This window comes from Poecilia reticulata, chromosome 3 (genome assembly GCF_904066995.2).
Source record: "Poecilia reticulata chromosome 3, P_reticulata-male-v2, whole genome shotgun sequence".
Lineage (NCBI taxonomy): Eukaryota > Metazoa > Chordata > Actinopteri > Cyprinodontiformes > Poeciliidae > Poecilia > Poecilia reticulata.
This window is the reverse complement of record NC_088832.1, coordinates 16628581-16648629: the sequence shown is the minus strand read 5'-3', so window position 1 is coordinate 16648629 and position 20049 is coordinate 16628581. Positions and strand designations below refer to the sequence as shown.

Here is a 20049-nt window from a genome sequence, read left to right as displayed (position 1 = left end):
ACGCAGCTTCAGTCAAAACGTCATCTGTCTGTGTTTGCTCCGTCTGTTCATCACTTGTCCTCTCAGTCCCTGGACCCTGCGAGCCAGAAGACCTGATTGATGGCATTATCTTTGCTGCTAACTACCTGGGCTCCACCCAGCTGCTATCTGAGAGGAACCCCTCCAAGAACATCCGCATGATGCAGGCACAAGAAGCCGTCAGCAGGGTCAAGGTACCAAAAACAACTTTCTGTTACATGCACCAATCCTGACATAAATAGTGCTTACTGTACTGTAAAGTCATAACATTTTTTTTCTCCAATAAAACTCTTACATATTTAATATGTGAAAAACTGAACAGTAAATTGAACTCTGAAATTCAAACTAAGTCATTTAGGCCCAGAAAGTTAACTAAGGTTCAGGTTTTTTTTTTTAAGATAATGATTCTGGTTGTTCTATGATCTGTGGAGAGAACATCCACATCCACAAGGAGAACATGCAAACTCCATGCGGTGGGACCCCTGGCTGGGATGTTCTTGCTGCAAGGGAAGATCAAGCTGCATCTCTATGCGGCCCATGTTAATATTTCCCTTTGTGTGACTCACTCCCTCTGCTGTGTTGAGATTGTAGTCTTCAAGGACAGGTTTAGAACAATGGGATGGTAGGTAAAGTGCCTCTTTGGGCTGCCGAGTTGCTTTATTCATCTGTTCTGTTGAGCTGTTAGGTAACATCGACTGCAAAACGTCTTTCTCTCGAGAAAACACAGACATCTTTATTTCCCGGCTATACTTGGAGTTCCTGTGCCAGGTGACTCATTTCACTAAAGAGCAATGTCGTGAGAAGATTCGTGAGAGGATATTTGTCCAAATGCTTTGATGCTTCGAAGTTTCAATTCCCTAACGAAAGGATCTGAGCTCCCTCTCGTGTGAACACAACCAAGGAAGCCTTCCTAAATATTGGATGACCTCCTGCACAAATGTCCGCTTTTAAAAACTGACATAATGTAGTAAGATCTGCTGTGGAGGGGTGAACTTATCTGTTCTGGATATGTTTTAAGAATAAAGTTCAAGGACAAGTTCAGAATTACAGTGATTAAAGCCATTAAGTTTTCTCCAAAATAAATTGTAGCGTAGCAGACGGTGTTTAACATTTTTAAAATTCAAGGTTGTTAGTTCTGCGAGATTGGGCAGCTTTGCTGCTGGATGTTCCTTAATCCTATTCACCAGTTCTTTGAACTTCATCAGTGAACTCAGTCACACAGGCTTTATTCATGCTTATTTTCTTCAGATCAATCTGAGGAAGCAATCGGTTAGTGCACTGAAGTTCTGCCGAAGCTCCCCGAAGCAAAGAACGGAGGAGAACATTTTGGCAGGTGTATTGTTGTAGCTCATTTATGCAGATCCTGTTTGCCTGACATTCACTCAGTTTGATGTAATATTTATGAAGCTTCATCCCCACCCCTACCTTCGACTCCTTCCTGTTGTCGACCCCCTGCCGAACTGCTCAGCGCCTCAGTAGATGTTGCCGAGAGCCTTACATCTCTTGTGTTGCATGTGAGCTGATGAAACTTCTTAAAATAATAATAGAAAAGCTTCTTCCTCTGTGCTATGACTTTTTCTATCTTTGTAGTTCGAGGTTTGGAATATTTTAATGCAGAGATATCTGGTCGTTTTTATATAAATGTTGAATTGAATGTTATATCGCCTTGTTAAAATCTTCATGCCACTTATGCTTTTCCACATTTTGTCACATTACAACCATAAACTTGGTCTGTGATAAATGCATACTTGTAAAATGAAAGGAAAGCAGTACGTTGTTGCTAATATTTTTTTCCAAGAGCAAATCTGAAAGTGTGGCATGTATGTGTATTAAATCCCCCTGAATCAATAATAAATGTCTTACTCAACAAGCTGCTGGTCCTTTGGGGTATTTCTGTACCAGCTTTACAAATCTAAACACTGAAATATTTGCCCGTTCATTTTTTGCAATGCAGCTGAAGCTAAGTCAGACTGGATGACGAGCACATGAAGATCAATTTTTAAGTCTTTAAGTAACCAATTTCAACTAATGTATATGCTTTCATCACATGCAACTTGTGTGTCAATTCTTTTACAGCCACTACCAGGTTTTTTTTGGCAGAATTTAGCTTCAGCCATCTTTCCATCAACTATGGCCAGCTTTGCTGTCTCAGCTGAAGGCAAAAGCTTGCCCACTGTCCTGCCTCCTTCATGGTTCACTAAACCAACCTTACTATAAATTTGACATGTTTGTTGGGTTCCTTGGTTTTCCCTTTGTTGTTTGTTCCCTACTTTTCTTTGACAATTCTTTACAGAACACTTATATTTACCCTGAGATTACTTGACTCAGAGTAAGACCCTTTTTACAAATTAATTCATATGAATTTGATGTTAGTGTGCCAGAGTAATGGGGCAAAATACAAATGCACACCACACTTTATCCATCTCATAAGGTTCCAGTGAAATACATCAAAACTTGTGGTTTTAAAGTGACAAATGTGCAAAAGCTCTTAAGGTGTATAAATGCTTGAACCGCAGCTAGAGATGTCGAAACATTAAAAACTGGTTCATTTAGTAATTGTAATACAAAAAGAAAACTATATGGCTCATTGCTTTAATGTGTTATTTTCCAGCTAGAACCATAAACATTAGTTTCTAAGTGCCTTTAAACTGTTTGGTTGCACCCTATTTTTAGTGCAGCCAAAAGAAACAAACCCCTGGCATTCAGTAAATCCTCTCACTACCTAATCTTCTCTATTTTTTCTAGATTTGACGTTGATTTCTGTCCTGCTTGTATTATTGCGTCTGTGAGGTCTAAGAGCTGAGCCCACTGGAATAAAGCATTTAGAAATCTTCACAGTGCCTCTAATTGGTTTTGAAATGGCGCTATCCTATTGGCCAGTGTGTTTTGTAGGAAAATTACTTGACCAGAAAAGTGGGGGATGAATCATGTGCAGTTGCTGAAACCAATCAGATAGAACTTTGTCACAATTTAGAAACAGGTACTATTTATGGCTGCTTGTTTTTAATATGCTGTGTTTACAAGAGAAGAAGCAATTATCACCCTGTGTAATTACTGCTTTGATTTGTATCTGATAATCAACACTGTGCTGTGCACGCACACACATACATGCGCTCGACACAGTCATACACGCCTCTTCTGTCTCCGTCACGCTCCCTGTTTGTTAGAACAACATGTGTTTCGGGGCTTTACTGTCTTACCCGTATTTTCTTTATAACCCTCCTTTATGTCCTCCTTCTCTTCCTCCTGTTCTCTGTACTCCTGTTATCTGCTGACCTTGTCCCGTCCCAACGCCTGCCTTCCTGCCTGCCTGCCTGCCTGCCTGCTTGCCTTCCTGCCAGAGGGTTCAGAAGGCTGCCAAAATCAAGAAAAAGGCGGTGTGTAATAAACAGAGCACAAGGAAGAGCCTCTGGTCACTCTCCTTCCACTCTCACCTTTTTTCTTTTACATTGCACTTTCGCTTGTCTGTGTGTGTGTGTGTCCTTTTTCACCTCTGTCTCACGGGCCTCATGAAAGAAATTGTTGCACAGAGCTCAACAATTTCTGGCCAAGTTCACTTTTTGTCACTCATTCGTTTACGCATTCAGCCGAGTGTAAAGGTGGTTTTGCTCTCCAGTCTGGGATTCTTATAAAAACTTTGAAGCCTTTTCCGCTAAATAGTTTTACAAAAAAATGTATGAAAAGGATCACAGGTCTTTATTTTAATAATATAGAACAACTGCAGTGATGTGTGATTACATAGTATGAGAACCAGCACACAACTCTAAATAATTGTCTGACTTCATACTGTGTTTATAAGAGGATCTTCAGAAACCAAACAGGTTTTGTGATGTTGCTTTGGAAATTTGCTGGGATTGACTTGCTTCTTCTTTCTACAAGTGTAATATTTTCTGAAGCTCTGGCTAATGTACAAGTTACAAGCAGGGTTGATACACACCTTGTCCAAAAGTTAATTTTTTACCTTTTTTTAGTCCATAATCAGTCTTTCCACAGTGCATCAAGATTCAGCAGAAAAACAATTTTCTCATCCCATCAACATGAACTTTTAAAAAAATGTTGACAGGTATAGTTATGTGAAGAGGCTGACCCCTGGGCCTGGGATTACACATCCTTGGTATTGTACCAAATCTGTAAGGCAACAATGTCATCAAAACATGCATAAAAGTACCAAACAGTTATAGTTAAAGTTAGAACAACAGGGAACTAAAAGGGCAGTTCACTTAAATAAATAAAAAAAATAAAAAGGTTTTCTTTGGTTTGAAATGTTATTATGGAAAATCTAATAATCTTTTAGTAGACTATATATGTACAGGTAAAATATTATGCAAGACAATTCATAAAACAAAGTGAAATAAACTGTTTAAGCTTTTTATCTTGCTGGGCTTTTTTTGGCAAATTGTTATGGACTACATGATCATTCCTACAAAATAAATTTAGCATTCAGCAACTTGAACAGAGGTTCATGCCTCACATTTTTAATCCTGATCTCTAAATGTCCACACATGTTCAGTGTAAATGTCACGGAAAGCTGAGTAGAAAGACCTTTGAAAATCTTTTGTTAAGCAACCCACAGCCTGGAGGAAACTGGTATATACTTTTATAATAATAATAATAACCCCTGTAGATACTGCATATGATCCAAAGGACATGTTGGTTTTCAGTCTCCTCTAAGCAGCAGTGCTAATAATTCAACTAAAATAAAATAAGACCTCAGTTGTTTCTATACTCTTATTCAGATTTGCAAGCTCTCTATGTGCAAGCACAACCCATTTTTCCTAAAATAAAAGCAGCCTAAAGAATGAGGTTACATTCAAGAGACGATTTTCCAACACCTGTTTGTAACTTTTTCTAATCTGTTCTAGTTTGTGTCCACTTTTCTTCACTTAGAGAGGATAAAAAGAAATAAACCGGTATTGAGGGGCCGCTGTCTCAAATAAACAGCTTGCCATTTTTAACACGAATGCCTAAACTTTCCTGACATTTGCCTTATTTCTTTATCACTCTTGGCTGATTTCAAATGCAAAATACAGTCGTAATTAAACCAGAGCAAATATAATTTTATTAGTTTGCAGCTCACAGTGATTAGAGGGAAATGTACGCCGGCTTGTTCTGCTCTCGCTGGTGTAACAGCCAGCTGGTGAGAGCTTAGTGTTAAGCTGTTTTTAGTTTCCGCTCCAGTTCGCCATGCTGGTGCCAACACAGATGATCTGAGTGGACATCACTGCCAAAACGCTTCCCTTTTTATCGTCGCTTGCGCATCACCTTTACGCTCATAAACCTGTCCATCTGACAAGCAGCTCTCCAACTGGATTCGGCACCGAACATGCATGCAGACACAAACAGGGGTGTCCACAAACACCTCAAACATTTCAAACCACAACTCTTATTTTTGTATGTCCCTCTAGAATGCTGATGGAGATGCTCAGACCCTGACTGAGGTCGATCTGTTTATCTCTACCCAGAGAATCAAGGTGCTCAATGCAGACACACAAGTAAGTACTCCTGTTAAATAAAAGCAGTCTTTTTGTTTTTTGTTTTTTTTAAGGTGCCTTTAATCAGTTTCACATTGATGAATAAGGAAGGAGATGCTGGAATGCACAGAAGTTGAAATAGTTGGAGCTTAGCCACTGCTGCCAGCTGCATCTTATAAAACCACGGCTTCCATTTGTCTAATCTCAAGACGTCACATTGAGATTTCCCTTTAGAAATCGTGTGCAAACATATGTCGAGCATGCCTTTTTTGTGATATTCAAATAAATCAGTGCGTGGAAAGGTAAAAGTTACATTTGTTCTCCATATTCCTTATCTCAGTTGTTCCCAGAAATATTTTTCCACTCACGTAAGACACTTTTGCACAATATTTTTTTAAAATTATATGGAAACAGCAAATGATTCATTTGCGGTGCCTCAGCCTTTTTCTTGGTTTGGCTGTCAGATTTTCAGTGTGGGCAGGCTCCTGGTAAAAAACAAAAACATAGAAAATAACGTGCTGCAATGCGGTTTCTGTCTTCCTCCCTTTCCTATCTGTTTGCCTCTGGTTCTAGCACTTCTGCGAAATCAATTCAATCCAAAAATGTACTTATGTCCTGCAGTTGCAAGCTTTATGTGCCCTGCATGGGTGGCTCCTGATTTGGGTTCATTATTAGAACAAGTCCAAAAGTGGGCTGGAAAAACAGCATCCATTAGATTCAGATAATAAAACTGTCACAGAGTTAATGAAATGAAGAAAACTGCAGAGAACTTCAGCATGTTATTATAAAACATGAACAATTAAAACCTCCTCTGAATAAACACACATTATTTGAAGTCTGCTTCTTCTCCAAATCGCTATTACATTCGAATTTAATGCCTCATGCAATCTACTTTACCACACAAGGCTATTATTAGGCTGAGTAAACAAATATCATTACACTATTAGAATAGGCCTAAGTTCTTTGTTTGGTTTTGTGCATGTAATATAAGCTGAACCAGATAATCTAATTTAGAGCAGACTGTAATTGAGTTGTAATCTGTTTTTACAGCTTTATGAAAATCTAAAGAGGACATATTTGAATCCTGTTATCACATCTTTTTTCTCATGAATGATGCAGCTTCAAGGAAAATCTATTATTATAACGCAATAATAATCTACCATATTTCTTCATAGGATATACTGTATATTCTAGTAACTGAAGTGCATGTAAGCAATCTCAATTAGACACAAATGAATTACAAATGCATTTTCAACAAGGAACAACTCAAAGCATTGTTCCTAGCATTGTGCATTTATTTGCCAGCAAGATGGATTCAGTATTAGCTGTCTGATACTTTAATAATCAGGTAAAAGTTTGGAAATCGAGTCTGATTTGTGATGTTTGGGTTCCCGTGCCCACAGGAAACAATGATGGACAACGCACTGCGCACCATCTCCTACATTGCTGACATCGGGAACATTGTGGTGCTGATGGCAAGGCGGCGGATGCCTCGAACGGCCTCCCAGGACTGTATTGAGACTACACCTGGAGCGCCCGAGGCGAAGAAGCAGTACAAGATGATATGTCATGTCTTTGAATCCGAGGATGTAAGTGACTAAAAAAACAAAAATCCGTCCAGCTTTGGGGAAATGTTAGTCTTTCCCAGGCAGTTCCTTTAAGCGTTATGTTTCTTTAACTCCAGGATGCCACTTCCATCATATTCAAATGGATTTTGCTGGGGTTTTGCTTTGAGACACGATTTGGTGTTCTTTAGCCTGAATACAGCAAACGCTATCACATTTCACTGTCAGCAGTTCAAAAACATCTCTGTGCACCTCACAATAACTGATCAGAGGAACCCACTGATTTGCATTAATAGGAACTAGCTGGGCACTTTTGATTTCTTTTAATTTATTTATTTTCACCCCATGGAGCTGCTGCCTGCCTCGTTGAAGCCGTTTCAGGAAGACTTGGCAACAGGAACAATGTTGCACCGAGGAGCCAGCAGCTCAGTTTTCACTGCCAAGTGGTATAAAGGCTGGACTCCAATCTGTCCCCTCTTCATCTAATTTTGCTGCCAGAGTTTTAATGGAAGTATTCAGCCACTCATCCATCAGTTTAGAAACTGTTTCTGCTGTTGTGGCTTCACTGGCTGCAGCCACCATTTCCTGTTTGGGACTTTTTTTATCTTGTTTTCTTGGGTACAATTAATTCACCGAAGCAGCTTGGAACCTCACAGAATTTCCATTTGGTTTCTCTCTGCAAACCTAAAGGAAGCCTTGTGCTGTTTTCTTGCACACATAAAAAAAATGTTCATGTGTTAGCCAGATTAGCTAATCCCACTAAACTCTTTGAATCTCCTCTCCATCAATTTTTAAGTTTTAGATTACCTCCAAAAGTAAATGTTTTTATATATATATATATATATATATATATATATATATATATATATATATATATATATATATATATATATAGAGAGAGAGAGAGAGAGAGATAGAATATATAATTACACTCAATAATTTATAAAGATTGCGTACAAAAGAGTATGTAACATCTAGCCTGCGTAAACACAGCTGCCTGTTCAGACATTTAAAAGTCAATAATAAAAGTACATTTAAAATAAGTCCTAACATGAACATGGAGCCAGTGAGTGGCTCCATGTCAGCGGCAGGAGTTTGCCCTGCAATTGATGAGTTGCCGGTTTGATTCCCGCTTTGCCCGCCCCTACTGTTATGTCCTTCGGCAAGACACTTCACCCAACTGTCCTACTGGTGTTGGTCAGAAGGGCCGATGGCGCAATATGGCAGCCTTGGTTCTGTGAGACTGACGAACAGCTGTGGCTAACCCAGTAACTTGCCTGTGTGAACGTGTGCGTGAAAGGAAACGACTGATTTCAACTCTGAGGGCTGAAAATCACAATATAAGTCTGATGTCATTTCATTTCATGAATTATGATGAGCTGTACCCACCTACAAGGTGGGTACATTTGTATTTATTTGTATGGAAAAAATTTGACCAAAGTCTATTGTGATACTGATGAATTCATAACAGGGAAAAATAAGGAATGCTTGATTCAAGAATTTGCTTTTTGAAGCAAAGAGAACGAAGGAAAAAAAAGGTTTGGATTTGTGTGTTGAATTCAAGGTGTAACATGAAGATGAGGTGGCTGACTCTGAGTGCCGTGTCTTTCTCGTTTGACTAACGTTTGATGGGATGTTGTTGTAAATCATTTGACAATTTTAAAGAAGATCAACTTTAGGTGCAGTCAATTTTCCTCTGCGCTGTTTTGCTTAACTGAGTCTCCTTCTAAGTAAGGAGCATTTATGAGTAAATGTCACAACTCTATGAGAACAAATAGCTTTGGACAGTAAAAATCAATTCATTTTATGTGTGAATATATTCTTGGCACACCCAGGAGCCAGTTTTGTCACTGGATGCTGTTTTGCTTGCTGACGAACTACTTCTTATGTGCAATGCAGTGTGAAAGAAAAAAAAAAGAAATAACAAAAAACAACCAGGGTTTTAAATAATGATTTTGCTTTGGCTGTGTGTCACCAGGCTCAGCTCATTGCTCAGTCCATTGGTCAGGCGTTCAGTGTGGCCTACCAGGAGTTTTTGAGAGCCAACGGCATCAACCCAGAGGACCTGAGTCAGAAGGAGTACAGTGACATCATCAACACACAGGAAATGTACAATGATGACCTCATTCACTTCTCCAACTCTGAAAACTGCAAGGAGGTCGGTCGGTGCGAAAGACGTCCATCTTTCTCTGCAGGTGTTTTTTATCTGTGTCAGTGCAGTAAACAAAAACAATAGAGAAATGCCTTGAGATTTTGCAAAGTGCAGCACAAATCCCACTCGTGCTGCCGGGCCATTGGAAGAACACGGCGCTGTTGTAGCTGTTAACTAATTTGACAGATAAAGAGGCAGATGTTACAGTAAAAATCCACTTAGAGCATGGCAGCTCTTTCTGCTGAAAAGCCTTCCCTCCTCTGTGTCCTGGAGGCTGAAGGAGATTTAGGAGCCATGAAAAGTTTCCCCTGAAGGCTGCATTGGCACATATGCTGTGTTCGAGGCAAATGAGTTAATTTGCAATGATGGGAAAACTGGGATATCTTGAAGAAGTATAGCTTTGTAGCCCTCCTAAATGTGCCAAGAATAATTTATTGTCTCAGAGCTTCATGTTTATGCTGGTAGTTTCTGACAGTGAAAACACAGAACAGGAAACAGCAAGGCCGAACAAAGGAAAGATTGATAGACATGACATTTTTAACAATTTTTAAAAAAAATACAAAAAGCATGATTTTGTTTAATCTTACCTGTATTCTCTTCATAATAGTTGTATGTAGCTGCTTGATGTAAACAAGCATCTGTACAAGGCTTCTGCAAGAACCTCAAATTTGAAATAGTTTCTTAGATTTAATATTAAATTTTTTCATAAACAAGGGTGACAAGAAAAGCTAAAAAAAACTAAATGAGATTTTTTTTTTAAATAAGTCAAAATATAAATGCAGTCAAATTAAATATTGATACAGATGATTAACTTATAAATAATAATTATGTTAACAGATATGTTAATCAATTATATTAAGACTACTTCATAAGAAAATGTAACAGGATAGTCCCCAAATAAATGTTAAAAAGCTGCTAACATACTCTGAGAGGTAAGGGAATATGTGTTATTTTGCAAGTGGTTTTCTGTAAAACAAATTAGTTTGAACACAAATTTAATTTGCTTGGAACTTCACATATTTCGTACTCTTGGAAGTGATTTGTGAAGGATGACAATGCTTCCAAAATGAAACAATAAACAATAACCTAAAATCAGGAACAAAGATTTTAATAAAGCAGAGGTTCTGACTGGCTTATAACCAGCAACTAAATACATCAGAGAGGGCATGTGTGAATAAATGGCAGAAGAATAAGAAAATAACAAAAGCCAGAACTGACATATGATTGAAGCTAAAAAAAATATGGAAAAATTCCAGCAAATTAAAGAACATGATATTAACACAGTGACTGTGATGTAAAGTGACAGTTTTTGTTCTAATGCTGCCACTTCAAGGTTTATCAGACCCAGGATGCATATCATAGAGGGTTAGCCAGGACCAGGTCTCAAGTTCATTGCTGTTTTTTCTGGCCGCTGTAAACCATGAAGTGAGCACCACCAAAAGCCGAACTTTTGGTGGAGCTCTGATCCATTTAATTAGTCTAAGCAGTTTGCTGCCTGTCAGTGTTGTTTAAATCCGTTACATGTTTACTGCCTCCTAAATCCCACCAGTTCTCAGGTGCCACTGTTGTGAAATAATCCGTATTATTCACCTCACCTGTCAGTAATGCTACGTGGTGTTAGATTTGTGTATTCAAACACTACATAGAAGCATTCAAAATCATGTTTCTGCATTTTACCACAAACAAACAATTATCCTCTTTCCAAGGCTGAACAATAAGCTGCTTTTCATTATGTTATAAGTCAAGTACCCTTGACCTATAACACCCTTTATTCACCCTTGTAATTTAAGGAAATAGATAAAAAAAAATTACTAAATTACTAAAACTCTAAGTAATTATCTGTAAATTCAATGAGGTTTAATAAAACTCCTGATAGCTTGTTTGGGATGTGTATCCACTGCAGGGGAGTAGGATGAAATGACTTCAATAGTTTTAAGATAATGGCAACACCATATTGTTTAACTGGTTAACACATAAAACTCTCCAAATATATGAATTTTCTGATATGAAGCTTTTATTATAGACATATTCAAATCGTACTACCTGCTTTCCTCCAAAAGGGGGCCTCGACTCTTCGCTGGGGATAAGTGTAAACGTCCTAAATCAATCCAAACATGAAACTCTGGACAAAGTTATAAATCTTTTTCTCCAATTTCTACTTATACTTTCATGTACAGTAAACTTCAAAATGCCTTTTTGCATTTATATGTTGGTGTTTTGGCTCAAGGGTCAGAAGAGAGAATCCATTTCTAAATAAATCCTCACAGACAGCAGCTTCCAGCACAATATAAACTAATCCAACAAGTTTAAAAGATTGAGGTACATCACTGCAGTAATGTAGCATTCCTATAAATCCAACGTTGTAGGGCACTGATTTGGAACCTCACCAGCAACAGTCTTATGCAACCAGAGATATTAATCCTCTGCAGAATAAAGAGTATTGCTAAATCGCTGTTTTATCATTTCAGCTCGGAGCTTTGTTGTTTTACCAAAAGCCCCGGCTCTAATTCCTGAAAGTGAACTTGGAAATATCAATTGTCTGTTGCTGTGTACATTAATGAGCTCTTCTCACATTTTTACATAATTTGTTGGTAAATGATGTGAAGCTATGATAGCTCCTGCAAATTTCTGAAGATGAGGGGGAAAAAAAAAACCCAGCAGGCAGTTATCTTACTTTTAATGAGTCTGTGATCAGATATACAATTTCACATAAGTTGCTCAACTCTCTGTGAGCTTCTGTGATGTCGTTTTAATTGGCAGAGATAAGTTTCTGCTCCCAATGAAGCCTGAAAATTTACCAAGGAGGTGTCTTTCCACAGCTGGTGTTGGAGAAGAGTAAAGGGGAGATCTTGGGCGTGGTCATCGTGGAGTCCGGCTGGGGCTCCATTCTGCCAACTGTTATCCTGGCCAACATGATGAACGGCGGTCCAGCAGCTCGCTCTGGCAAGCTCAGCATCGGAGACCAGATCATGTCCATCAACAACACCAGCCTTGTGGGGCTGCCACTCGCCACCTGTCAGGGAATCATTAAGGTGCAAGGCACTTCTTGCTTTGTCTTAAATAAACTTCCAAGAAAATAAATTAGCTTTAATTTGTGTGCGTTTCTTTTGGGTAAAGGGCTTAAAGAACCAGGTCCAGGTGAAAATGAACATTGTCAGCTGCCCTCCGGTTACCACTGTTCTCATCAAGAGACCCGACTTGAAGTATCAGCTGGGTTTCAGCGTCCAGAATGGCATAGTGAGTTTTCACAATGTTTACACGTTGTTATATTATATCCCCGATAACTGGATCTGCTAATCATTTCACTTTTCGTATTCGAAACATCGTAGAAACACACCCAGTTTTGCAGTTGCTCTGTTTCTGTTTCATGCAACTGCATTTTACTCACGGTGAATTTTCTTGCGTGCTCTCTGTCCTGAAGATATGCAGCCTGATGCGGGGAGGCATCGCTGAGCGAGGCGGGGTCCGTGTGGGTCACAGGATTATAGAGATCAACGGCCAGAGCGTGGTGGCCACGGCACACGAGAAGATTGTTCAGGCGCTCTCCAACTCAGTTGGCGAGGTTAAACTGATGCACAAACACCAACACATGCAGAAAAGGATTAGAACTTCCACATGCAGTTGTACAGTCTCAGTTGCAGAGTTAGCTCAGCTGCTGCCGTTTATTTGGAAGATAATTTTCAGGAGAATATCCTGTGGTAAGGGAGAGCATACAAGATATGCTCGTATTTAATGTAGAGGGCCAAAAAGGGCCACAGTTTCTAAATAAACAATGCGATTAAGTGTTTCATACGTATTTGTACTTCGGGTTTCATTTGCTACTACTTTTTATCATTTCTTTATTATAGTATATGAACGTCCATCACAGAGAATGACTTTAAACCTCTGATTGCCAGTGGAGACACAAAACTACTGCTGGGTATGAATGGACAAACAGATAGTACAAAACGTGTTGTGGTAAATGGCTCCACTTTGTATCAAAACTCCAAATGTCCAAAATGGAGGGAAGAAGTGATTAGCATGTAGCTATAACATATTCTGCTGTTGCTCCAAAGTCATTGCTGTTTGCCTTGTCCCTCTAGATCCACATGAAGACGATGCCGGCGGCCATGTTCAGGCTTCTAACAGGACAGGAGACGCCCATGTACATATGAGCTGCTGAGATTCATGTCCACGAAGGGCAGGAAGACGTTCACTTATCTTGCAGCGAAAACTACTAGCAGATTAGCCACCAGGAGGACGATCCCGCCTCCCCCGCTGAATCCTTTTCCCAAGTTTTGAACTGTTTGGGCTGAAGACTTCAATTCTTTGTCATTTCTCACTTGTCTGTGATTAACATGCAACTGCTATTTAACTACAGATTTTCTCATCCTTCTGATCCGCTGAAGAGGAAGCATGTGTGTGTGTTTGTGTGTGGGTGTGTTTATTTATTTGTCCTGTTTGTGATTCTTTTTTTTTGTCCCTACAGTGAAACAGCGTTGACAGAGTTACTGCTTGAATGTGCCACAATTTATTTTTTTAAATCCATATAATGCAATATAATCATCCTAAACTTTTTTGTATGGTTCCGCTGATCATTTATTTCCCATGTAAATACAAATTTGCAAATTTTTGCGAGGGAAGGCGGCTGCTGTGGCGACAGCGGAGCCAGCATCCGCACTGTAAATATTTCCTGAGACGGAGGCAGACCACAGTGGTGGCAAAGGCACAAATACATCTGAGATATCATATTAGTTTCCAGTGAAAAGGGTGAGGATTTATGTGTTTGAGTATGCCGAGCTAATGTACTGTACATGTGAATCAAACCAATGCTCGCAGCAGAGGTTTATGGGAGAAACGCCATATCCTGTTTAATTTCAAGGCAATACAAAAAATTCAACCTCGAAAAAAAAAAAACATGTCTTTTTTTAAACTACATGTTCATTTCACCAACAAAAAAGTTTGAAACTGCATCCATTTTGCTTTTGATATGAGGTCACATGTACAAATAATGCTGTTTTGTTGGTGCGCTCACCTCCTATATGCTCATCTTTGGAGTTCTGACTGAAGCTCATGCTTACTAACAAGTGGACCGTGAATGTAAATGTGCTATGTGAGCTGTCTCATTGCCATCCGCAGTATTAGAATGTCTGTACATAAAAATACAAAAATTGTCTAGTGTTGTGCTCACGTTAAGGAACAAAACACACAAGTCTCTGCAAACATCCACCAGACTTTACGTTGTGCTCCAGGACTTCAGGGGAAACGAAGCGAAACAGAGAGACGTGAATCACATGCTGACAGGAAAAAAAAAAAGCTCTTGCCATGGAGTAACGGTTTATCAACGCATTGTAGTAAATTTTATCCGTATGACATTATCTGTGTGCATGCCTCGTAAAAGTAGTTTCTCATGTCATTGTGGCAAAACAATAAAATACTGAGCTGAACCTGGATTTATTCACGTATTTTATTGAATGAAATGCACTAAAGATTTCATTATTTTTTTTAATTCTTATAATGAAAGTAATTAAGCGATAACAACAATTGAAGCTGCCAATAAACAACATACGTACAGATTCCAACAACTAAAATGTGGCGCTTAGTCAAGATCTTGGGGAAAGTTGTAACCAAATCCTTCTAAAATTAAATAAAAATTATCCTAGAAAGGAGTAGTTTTGATATGTTAGAAGAGAAAAAAAACATTGTAATTCCAAACATATCGGCTATATTAAATTGACTGGGTAGGATATGCACCTAATTTAATACTAAACTGACTTCCATCAGAATATTTTTGCAAAGCAGAAAAAGGTAAGAACTTCCTTGTAGTGTTGTTCCAGAATTTCATGGACAATGAAAAGGAAAGCTCAGAAAATTATAAAGTAGACCATGTGAATTAATAATAATAATAATAATAATAATAATAATAATAATAATAATAATAATAATAATAATAATAATAATAATAATAATAACTTAATAGACAGTGAATCTTTAAAATGCAAAGATACTAAGGTAAGGAGAAACACCTGAACCAACAATAGAAAGACATAATTCTGGGATTTAACCTTCTACTGAGTGTATACAGTTAAGTTGTTTTTTAATTTTACCAAGAATGTTTCTTTTGACAGGGAGTAATATCAAAGACTCCTAACCAAACACACATTTTAACTGAATGAAAACATTTTTGCGTCTAAATTTTGGGCTTCACAGTATGCACAGAGAAAAGACAAGGCTGTATAGCTGAAAAATATTAATGACACAGTTGCTGCAAAGTGAGAATAAAAGCTATGTGTATTAATACATTTTAGAAAATATTACCTCCACGTCTGTGTCTGAACTGGCAAACTGGAATTAAAAAGAGGAAAAAAGGTCGATATAAACTTTTTTTTATCAAGTCTCAGAATTGTGGATGGATGATTTACACATTCTGTTTTCCTTCTTGATTCCCACCCGTCTTCAAGTGTTGACTTTGGCGAATTACATCTGCTCAAGTAAATAAGAGAAGTCTATATTGAATCTGTGTTTACGTTGAACTGTCCGTGAGTGTAAGCTTTTATCTACCGTTTGCCAACTTGTTCCCTAAACACTGCAAAGTAATCATTTTTATGGTGAGTTTGTTTATAGAGCCTTCAAACAAAAGATAGTAGGAAAAATAAGGAAAAATAAAAATATTTTACCAATTTTTAAAAATGTATAGGATCAATGAAATGAGATAGATAGTCCTTCTATAAAAGCTACTTCTAGTTATCTTTATTTTATAATTTGTTAGTCCTAAAACACTTGCATTTTCTTTTTGAAGTGTCTTGCGTCTTCAAATGAGAAACGTTGTGCTTTTTTTGTTGTACATATAAAAGCCCAGGCACTTTAAAAGAGCATCACAAATGGTGTTTATGTTCAAACTTTTTGCCTTGACTACTTAAAAAAGAAACAAAAAACAGATATTCTTGCATCATTAACACGTTCTTGCTGCTCTAAATTCACAGATTTATTACAATTAGCAACTGCCACTTCCTGGTACTATTGTTGTCTCATCATTATTTTCTAAGCCTGTAGTGCCCCCTAATGTAAAAACATTAGTAGTACATGTTACACAGAAAAAAGAGACAAAACGTTTTTATCTCACATTTATTAAAAAAAAAAAAAAGGTTATTATTCTACAATAGCATATTACATTTTGTAAATTACATACATAGTTGTTCAGAGGTCTGAACAACTATAATTAACCAGTACCATCTAAAGATAAACATCTGATAAACAGCTTCCAGTTGTCGTTCACAGAGCTGCGATTAAATGCGTCTTTCTTTGAAGTTGTTAAGTTATCTTTCTGAGGCCAGAGTCCTCTTTGTGCCTGTAATGCTCAGTCGATCTCAGCAGAATGCTTCGCCGAAAGGGGGGGGGCCGGTTCAAGGGTTCTGGTCATTTTTGTCACACTTTAACATGACCTTTATCCCAAGACCCTGACTTGTGGTCTCGAAGGCCTGCCTTGCCTGCTCCAGTGGAAAGCGGTGGGTCACAAGGGGCTTCACATTCACTTTGCCTGATGACAACATGGCGATAGCCATCGGATAACTGCAACAAAACCACATGGATGTTTGGTTCTGACTCCAGCTAATAAAGATTGGACCAAACGTGGACCGATTCTTTCTGCACTACGCATTAATATTTACAGGAGAAGAGAAGCAGTAAATATTTCCTCACGTGTTGCAGTAGCGGAAGACTCCTCTGATGTCCACTTCTCTCACAGCAGCGTTGACCAGGGGAACGGTAGTCATCTCAGCACCAAGGCCCACCAGCAACACAACGCCACCTGAACATGTTGCCTAACGGGAAGTTGAATTGAATTATTTTATGAACCCATTGTCACCGAAGTCATGTGGTATTTGTAGCTCATGACTTATTATTATTATTACAGTGAGCAGTCTACTGTCTGCTCACTGTCTACTGAGCAGACAGAAGACAGTGAGGAAGAGATTTCATATCATGTTTGGCTGATATATTTTCAATTTTCAAAGGCTGACAGAAATGCCAGGTTTCCGAGTCAATTTCAATCTTAAGTTAAATGTTTAAGTTCTAATACGAAATTAAACTAGAATAAGGTCTCCACAACACAAGAAGGTCAAATTAAATCTTATCAGTTGGTCCATATCAGATAGTGATAAGAAAGTTTGCACTATTTTTGTCCTCCCTTCAGATATGGTTGCCTTGTTACAACTTATGATTCCACAGGGTTATTTACATAAAGGGCAGTTTGGATGCAGCTCTCCACTCCAGTGCATTCAATTGTGATTTGAGGTTGGGCTCCCAGGATTTCCTTGACTTTCTTTGCCAGCTGCTGCGCTCCATCTTCCTTTTTCACTGTCAGCTGGAAGTCTGCACCTAGCTCCTTGGCCACGCCCAGGCGCTCTGCAAACAGATCTAAACACAGCTGCGGGTGTTCAAAAGCAGTTCAGAGGATTTTCACAATTTTTTTTCTGAAATGTACAGGGTCCTGTCGGGTTGTTGTTACCAGTGATGATGACTTTTGAGGCCCCCATTGCCTTGGCTACAATCAAGCTAACCAATCCAATGGGTCCTGTAGGAAAGGAGACACATTGACGCTGCCAAGTTAACTTTCAACTTAAAACATGTCTAAATGTTTATGAGCTTTAATTTACAAGACAGCATCAAGTACAGGTACAAACCAGTGTTTTACACGCAGCATATAAAGGTATATGACCTTTTCTTGTTCCACTTACAAAATAAATCAGTCCAAACTTTTCTTTCTTAGGTTAGTTAGGATTGCTAAAATTATTCCTGTTGCTAAATGCCACAATAATAAGAGGACTACTTAAATATTCTGACACTTTCCTCAAAATCAGAAGTTCAAATAAACATTAAAGATTAAGATTTCTGTACATTTTTTTAAAGGTTTTGTTGGCTCTAGTATAATGAATATGTCATTCATTATTTTGGCATTTATCATTTAGGAAAGGGTTAGTCTGATTTAATGCCAGACAATAAGAGAAAAGAGTTTTTTTAATTTTTTTATGTAGTGTATTTTATTATCTAGTTTCTTTAACATTGAAGAATGCCTGAAAAGGCATGTTGGGACGGTCAGTTTATATCATTCGCAACATTCCACTGCAGCTTCTCATCGGTGGAATTTTACTACAAAAGTTTGCAATAATAATGGTCCGTGCTCAATTTTACCTGCACCACAGATGAGTACGGTGCTGCCGAGGGTGACGCCGGCCCGGCGACAGGCATGAATCCCCACAGAGAGAGGTTCGATGAGCGCCCCCTCCTCAAATGTGACATTATCAGGCAACCTTGTGCAAACACATAGAAACAGATAAGACTGACAGGATATGCAGAGATTAGGCAACAGAGTCAGCTACTGATCGGTTATGAGGTCATCTTTGATGCAAGGTTTTGCAACAATGAAAAAGCAAATACTTGTAGCAGAAGTTGGCGTTGTGTGTGTAATATCTGCACAGGTTTCCATCGTCGGGCGGCGTGGCACAGAAGAAGATGGTTGGGGACAAGTTGTACTGTCCTCTTTTGAAGAACTCATCCATATCGCGGGGCACACCAGGCTCAATGGCCACCCTATCACCTGGAAAGTTACAATTTCACTTGTCATGTAGATATCAATGCGTGAATTGATAAGAGCACACAATAAAAGATAAACCCGTTGTTTGAAGAGCAGCAAAGATTTTACAGATTGTTAGGATTAGAAATATCTATCTTTAAAAAGCATAACTAAGATATAGCGTTAAACAGAAATGTACAATATGTTTAATTTGGGGAGCAAACAGTGCCTTTAGGTCATGTGGCTTGACATTAATGCAGTTTCACCTGGTTTAAGGTGTGTGACTGCTGATCCGACCTTCACCACTCGCCCTGCAGCTTCGTGGCCCAGCACCATTGGTTTTTTCAGCACAAAGTCCCCAATTTGGCCATGCTGCCAGTAGTGCACGTCTGATCCACAGATTCCCACTGAGTGCATCTGGAGCAGCACCTCTAAACACCAAACAAGACCAAAAGGACTAAGAGGACACACATTATTTCCTTCTGACTAATTTGATACCAGATCTCTTGGTGGCTTTAAATCCATTTTTGACTGATCAATACTGTTTTTTTGGGCCAGACTTTCAACTTATAAAGCAGGAATGTATTACATTAAACCTTGACACAATTTCAAAGATCTATGATTAAGCAGCTCAAAATATGTCCATAGATGATAAACAGAGTCACTCAATCTATTCAGGGAGCATTAAGGGATTCAACATTAGCTTTATTAATGCATTGGATTAACTCACTGCTATTAATGGCAAAGTGCATGTATAGACAGCATCTGAGAACATGTGCTCTTGTTTACCATTAGGTCCTGGCTCGGGAATTGGACGGTTTTCCTGTTAAAGACACAATAATCTGTCACTTATTTTGCACAATTTGTAACTGTAACGTTTTTGGTGAACGTTTGTGTTCGGGTTCTTACAATCCTGAGGTCTCCCTTAGCATACAACACCACGGACAAATTTTCCTCAGCCATGATAGACAGGGAGGGCGGAAAAACAACCCGAGAGTCCAAAGAAATGTGCAACCTGTGCTCTGCTCGCCAGAGTTATGATACAAATGCGTCAGGGAACTAGAAGCGGACCGGAACCAAAACAAAGCCTTGGATTGGTCGAAAAGCCCCGGAAGGAACCATTTGCCCGGGAACAGAGGTGGGCGAGGTAGTCGCTACCAAGACATTTTGCTGCAGTCTTAAAATATTTAATATATTAAAAGATATATAAATGTTTTTGATTTAGTATAAATACATTAGCATTAGTGGTTAACTAAATCCATGCCATTAAAGTGATGTTATTTTATGACCTAC

The 20049-nt window shown here is 38.6% G+C and overlaps 2 protein-coding genes across 5 annotated transcripts in view; one reads left to right on the top strand and one right to left on the bottom strand.

The window, feature by feature from the left end:
* apba2b (amyloid beta (A4) precursor protein-binding, family A, member 2b) overlaps window positions 1-14638 on the top strand; it is a 47537-nt gene extending 32899 nt beyond the window's left edge. For 2 of the 4 annotated variants that reach the window (XM_008405206.3, XM_008405205.3), the window contains 9 exons: window positions 67-212; window positions 3360-3395; window positions 5424-5510; window positions 6893-7078; window positions 9033-9212; window positions 12026-12238; window positions 12324-12443; window positions 12628-12768; window positions 13289-14638. In XM_008405206.3, the coding sequence (XP_008403428.1) occupies window positions 67-212; window positions 3360-3395; window positions 5424-5510; window positions 6893-7078; window positions 9033-9212; window positions 12026-12238; window positions 12324-12443; window positions 12628-12768; window positions 13289-13360 (1181 nt within the window). In that variant the 3' untranslated portion in view covers window positions 13361-14638. The remainder of the gene's footprint in view (window positions 1-66; window positions 213-3359; window positions 3396-5423; window positions 5511-6892; window positions 7079-9032; window positions 9213-12025; window positions 12239-12323; window positions 12444-12627; window positions 12769-13288) is intronic. The other 2 variants (XM_008405207.3, XM_008405208.3) reach the window with 2 other exon arrangements.
* Window positions 14639-16284: 1646 nt separating this feature from the next.
* sord (sorbitol dehydrogenase) lies at window positions 16285-19837 on the bottom strand. The gene is made up of 9 exons (XM_008405204.3): window positions 19666-19837; window positions 19546-19579; window positions 19023-19187; window positions 18621-18780; window positions 18375-18493; window positions 17692-17757; window positions 17422-17600; window positions 16884-17005; window positions 16285-16754 (listed from the first exon to the last, which is right to left on the bottom strand). The coding sequence occupies exons 1-9, from the start codon at window positions 19717-19719 to the stop codon at window positions 16589-16591; spliced, it is 1065 nt and encodes a 354-aa protein (XP_008403426.1). The 5' UTR covers window positions 19720-19837; the 3' UTR covers window positions 16285-16588.
* Window positions 19838-20049: the final 212 nt, after the last annotated feature.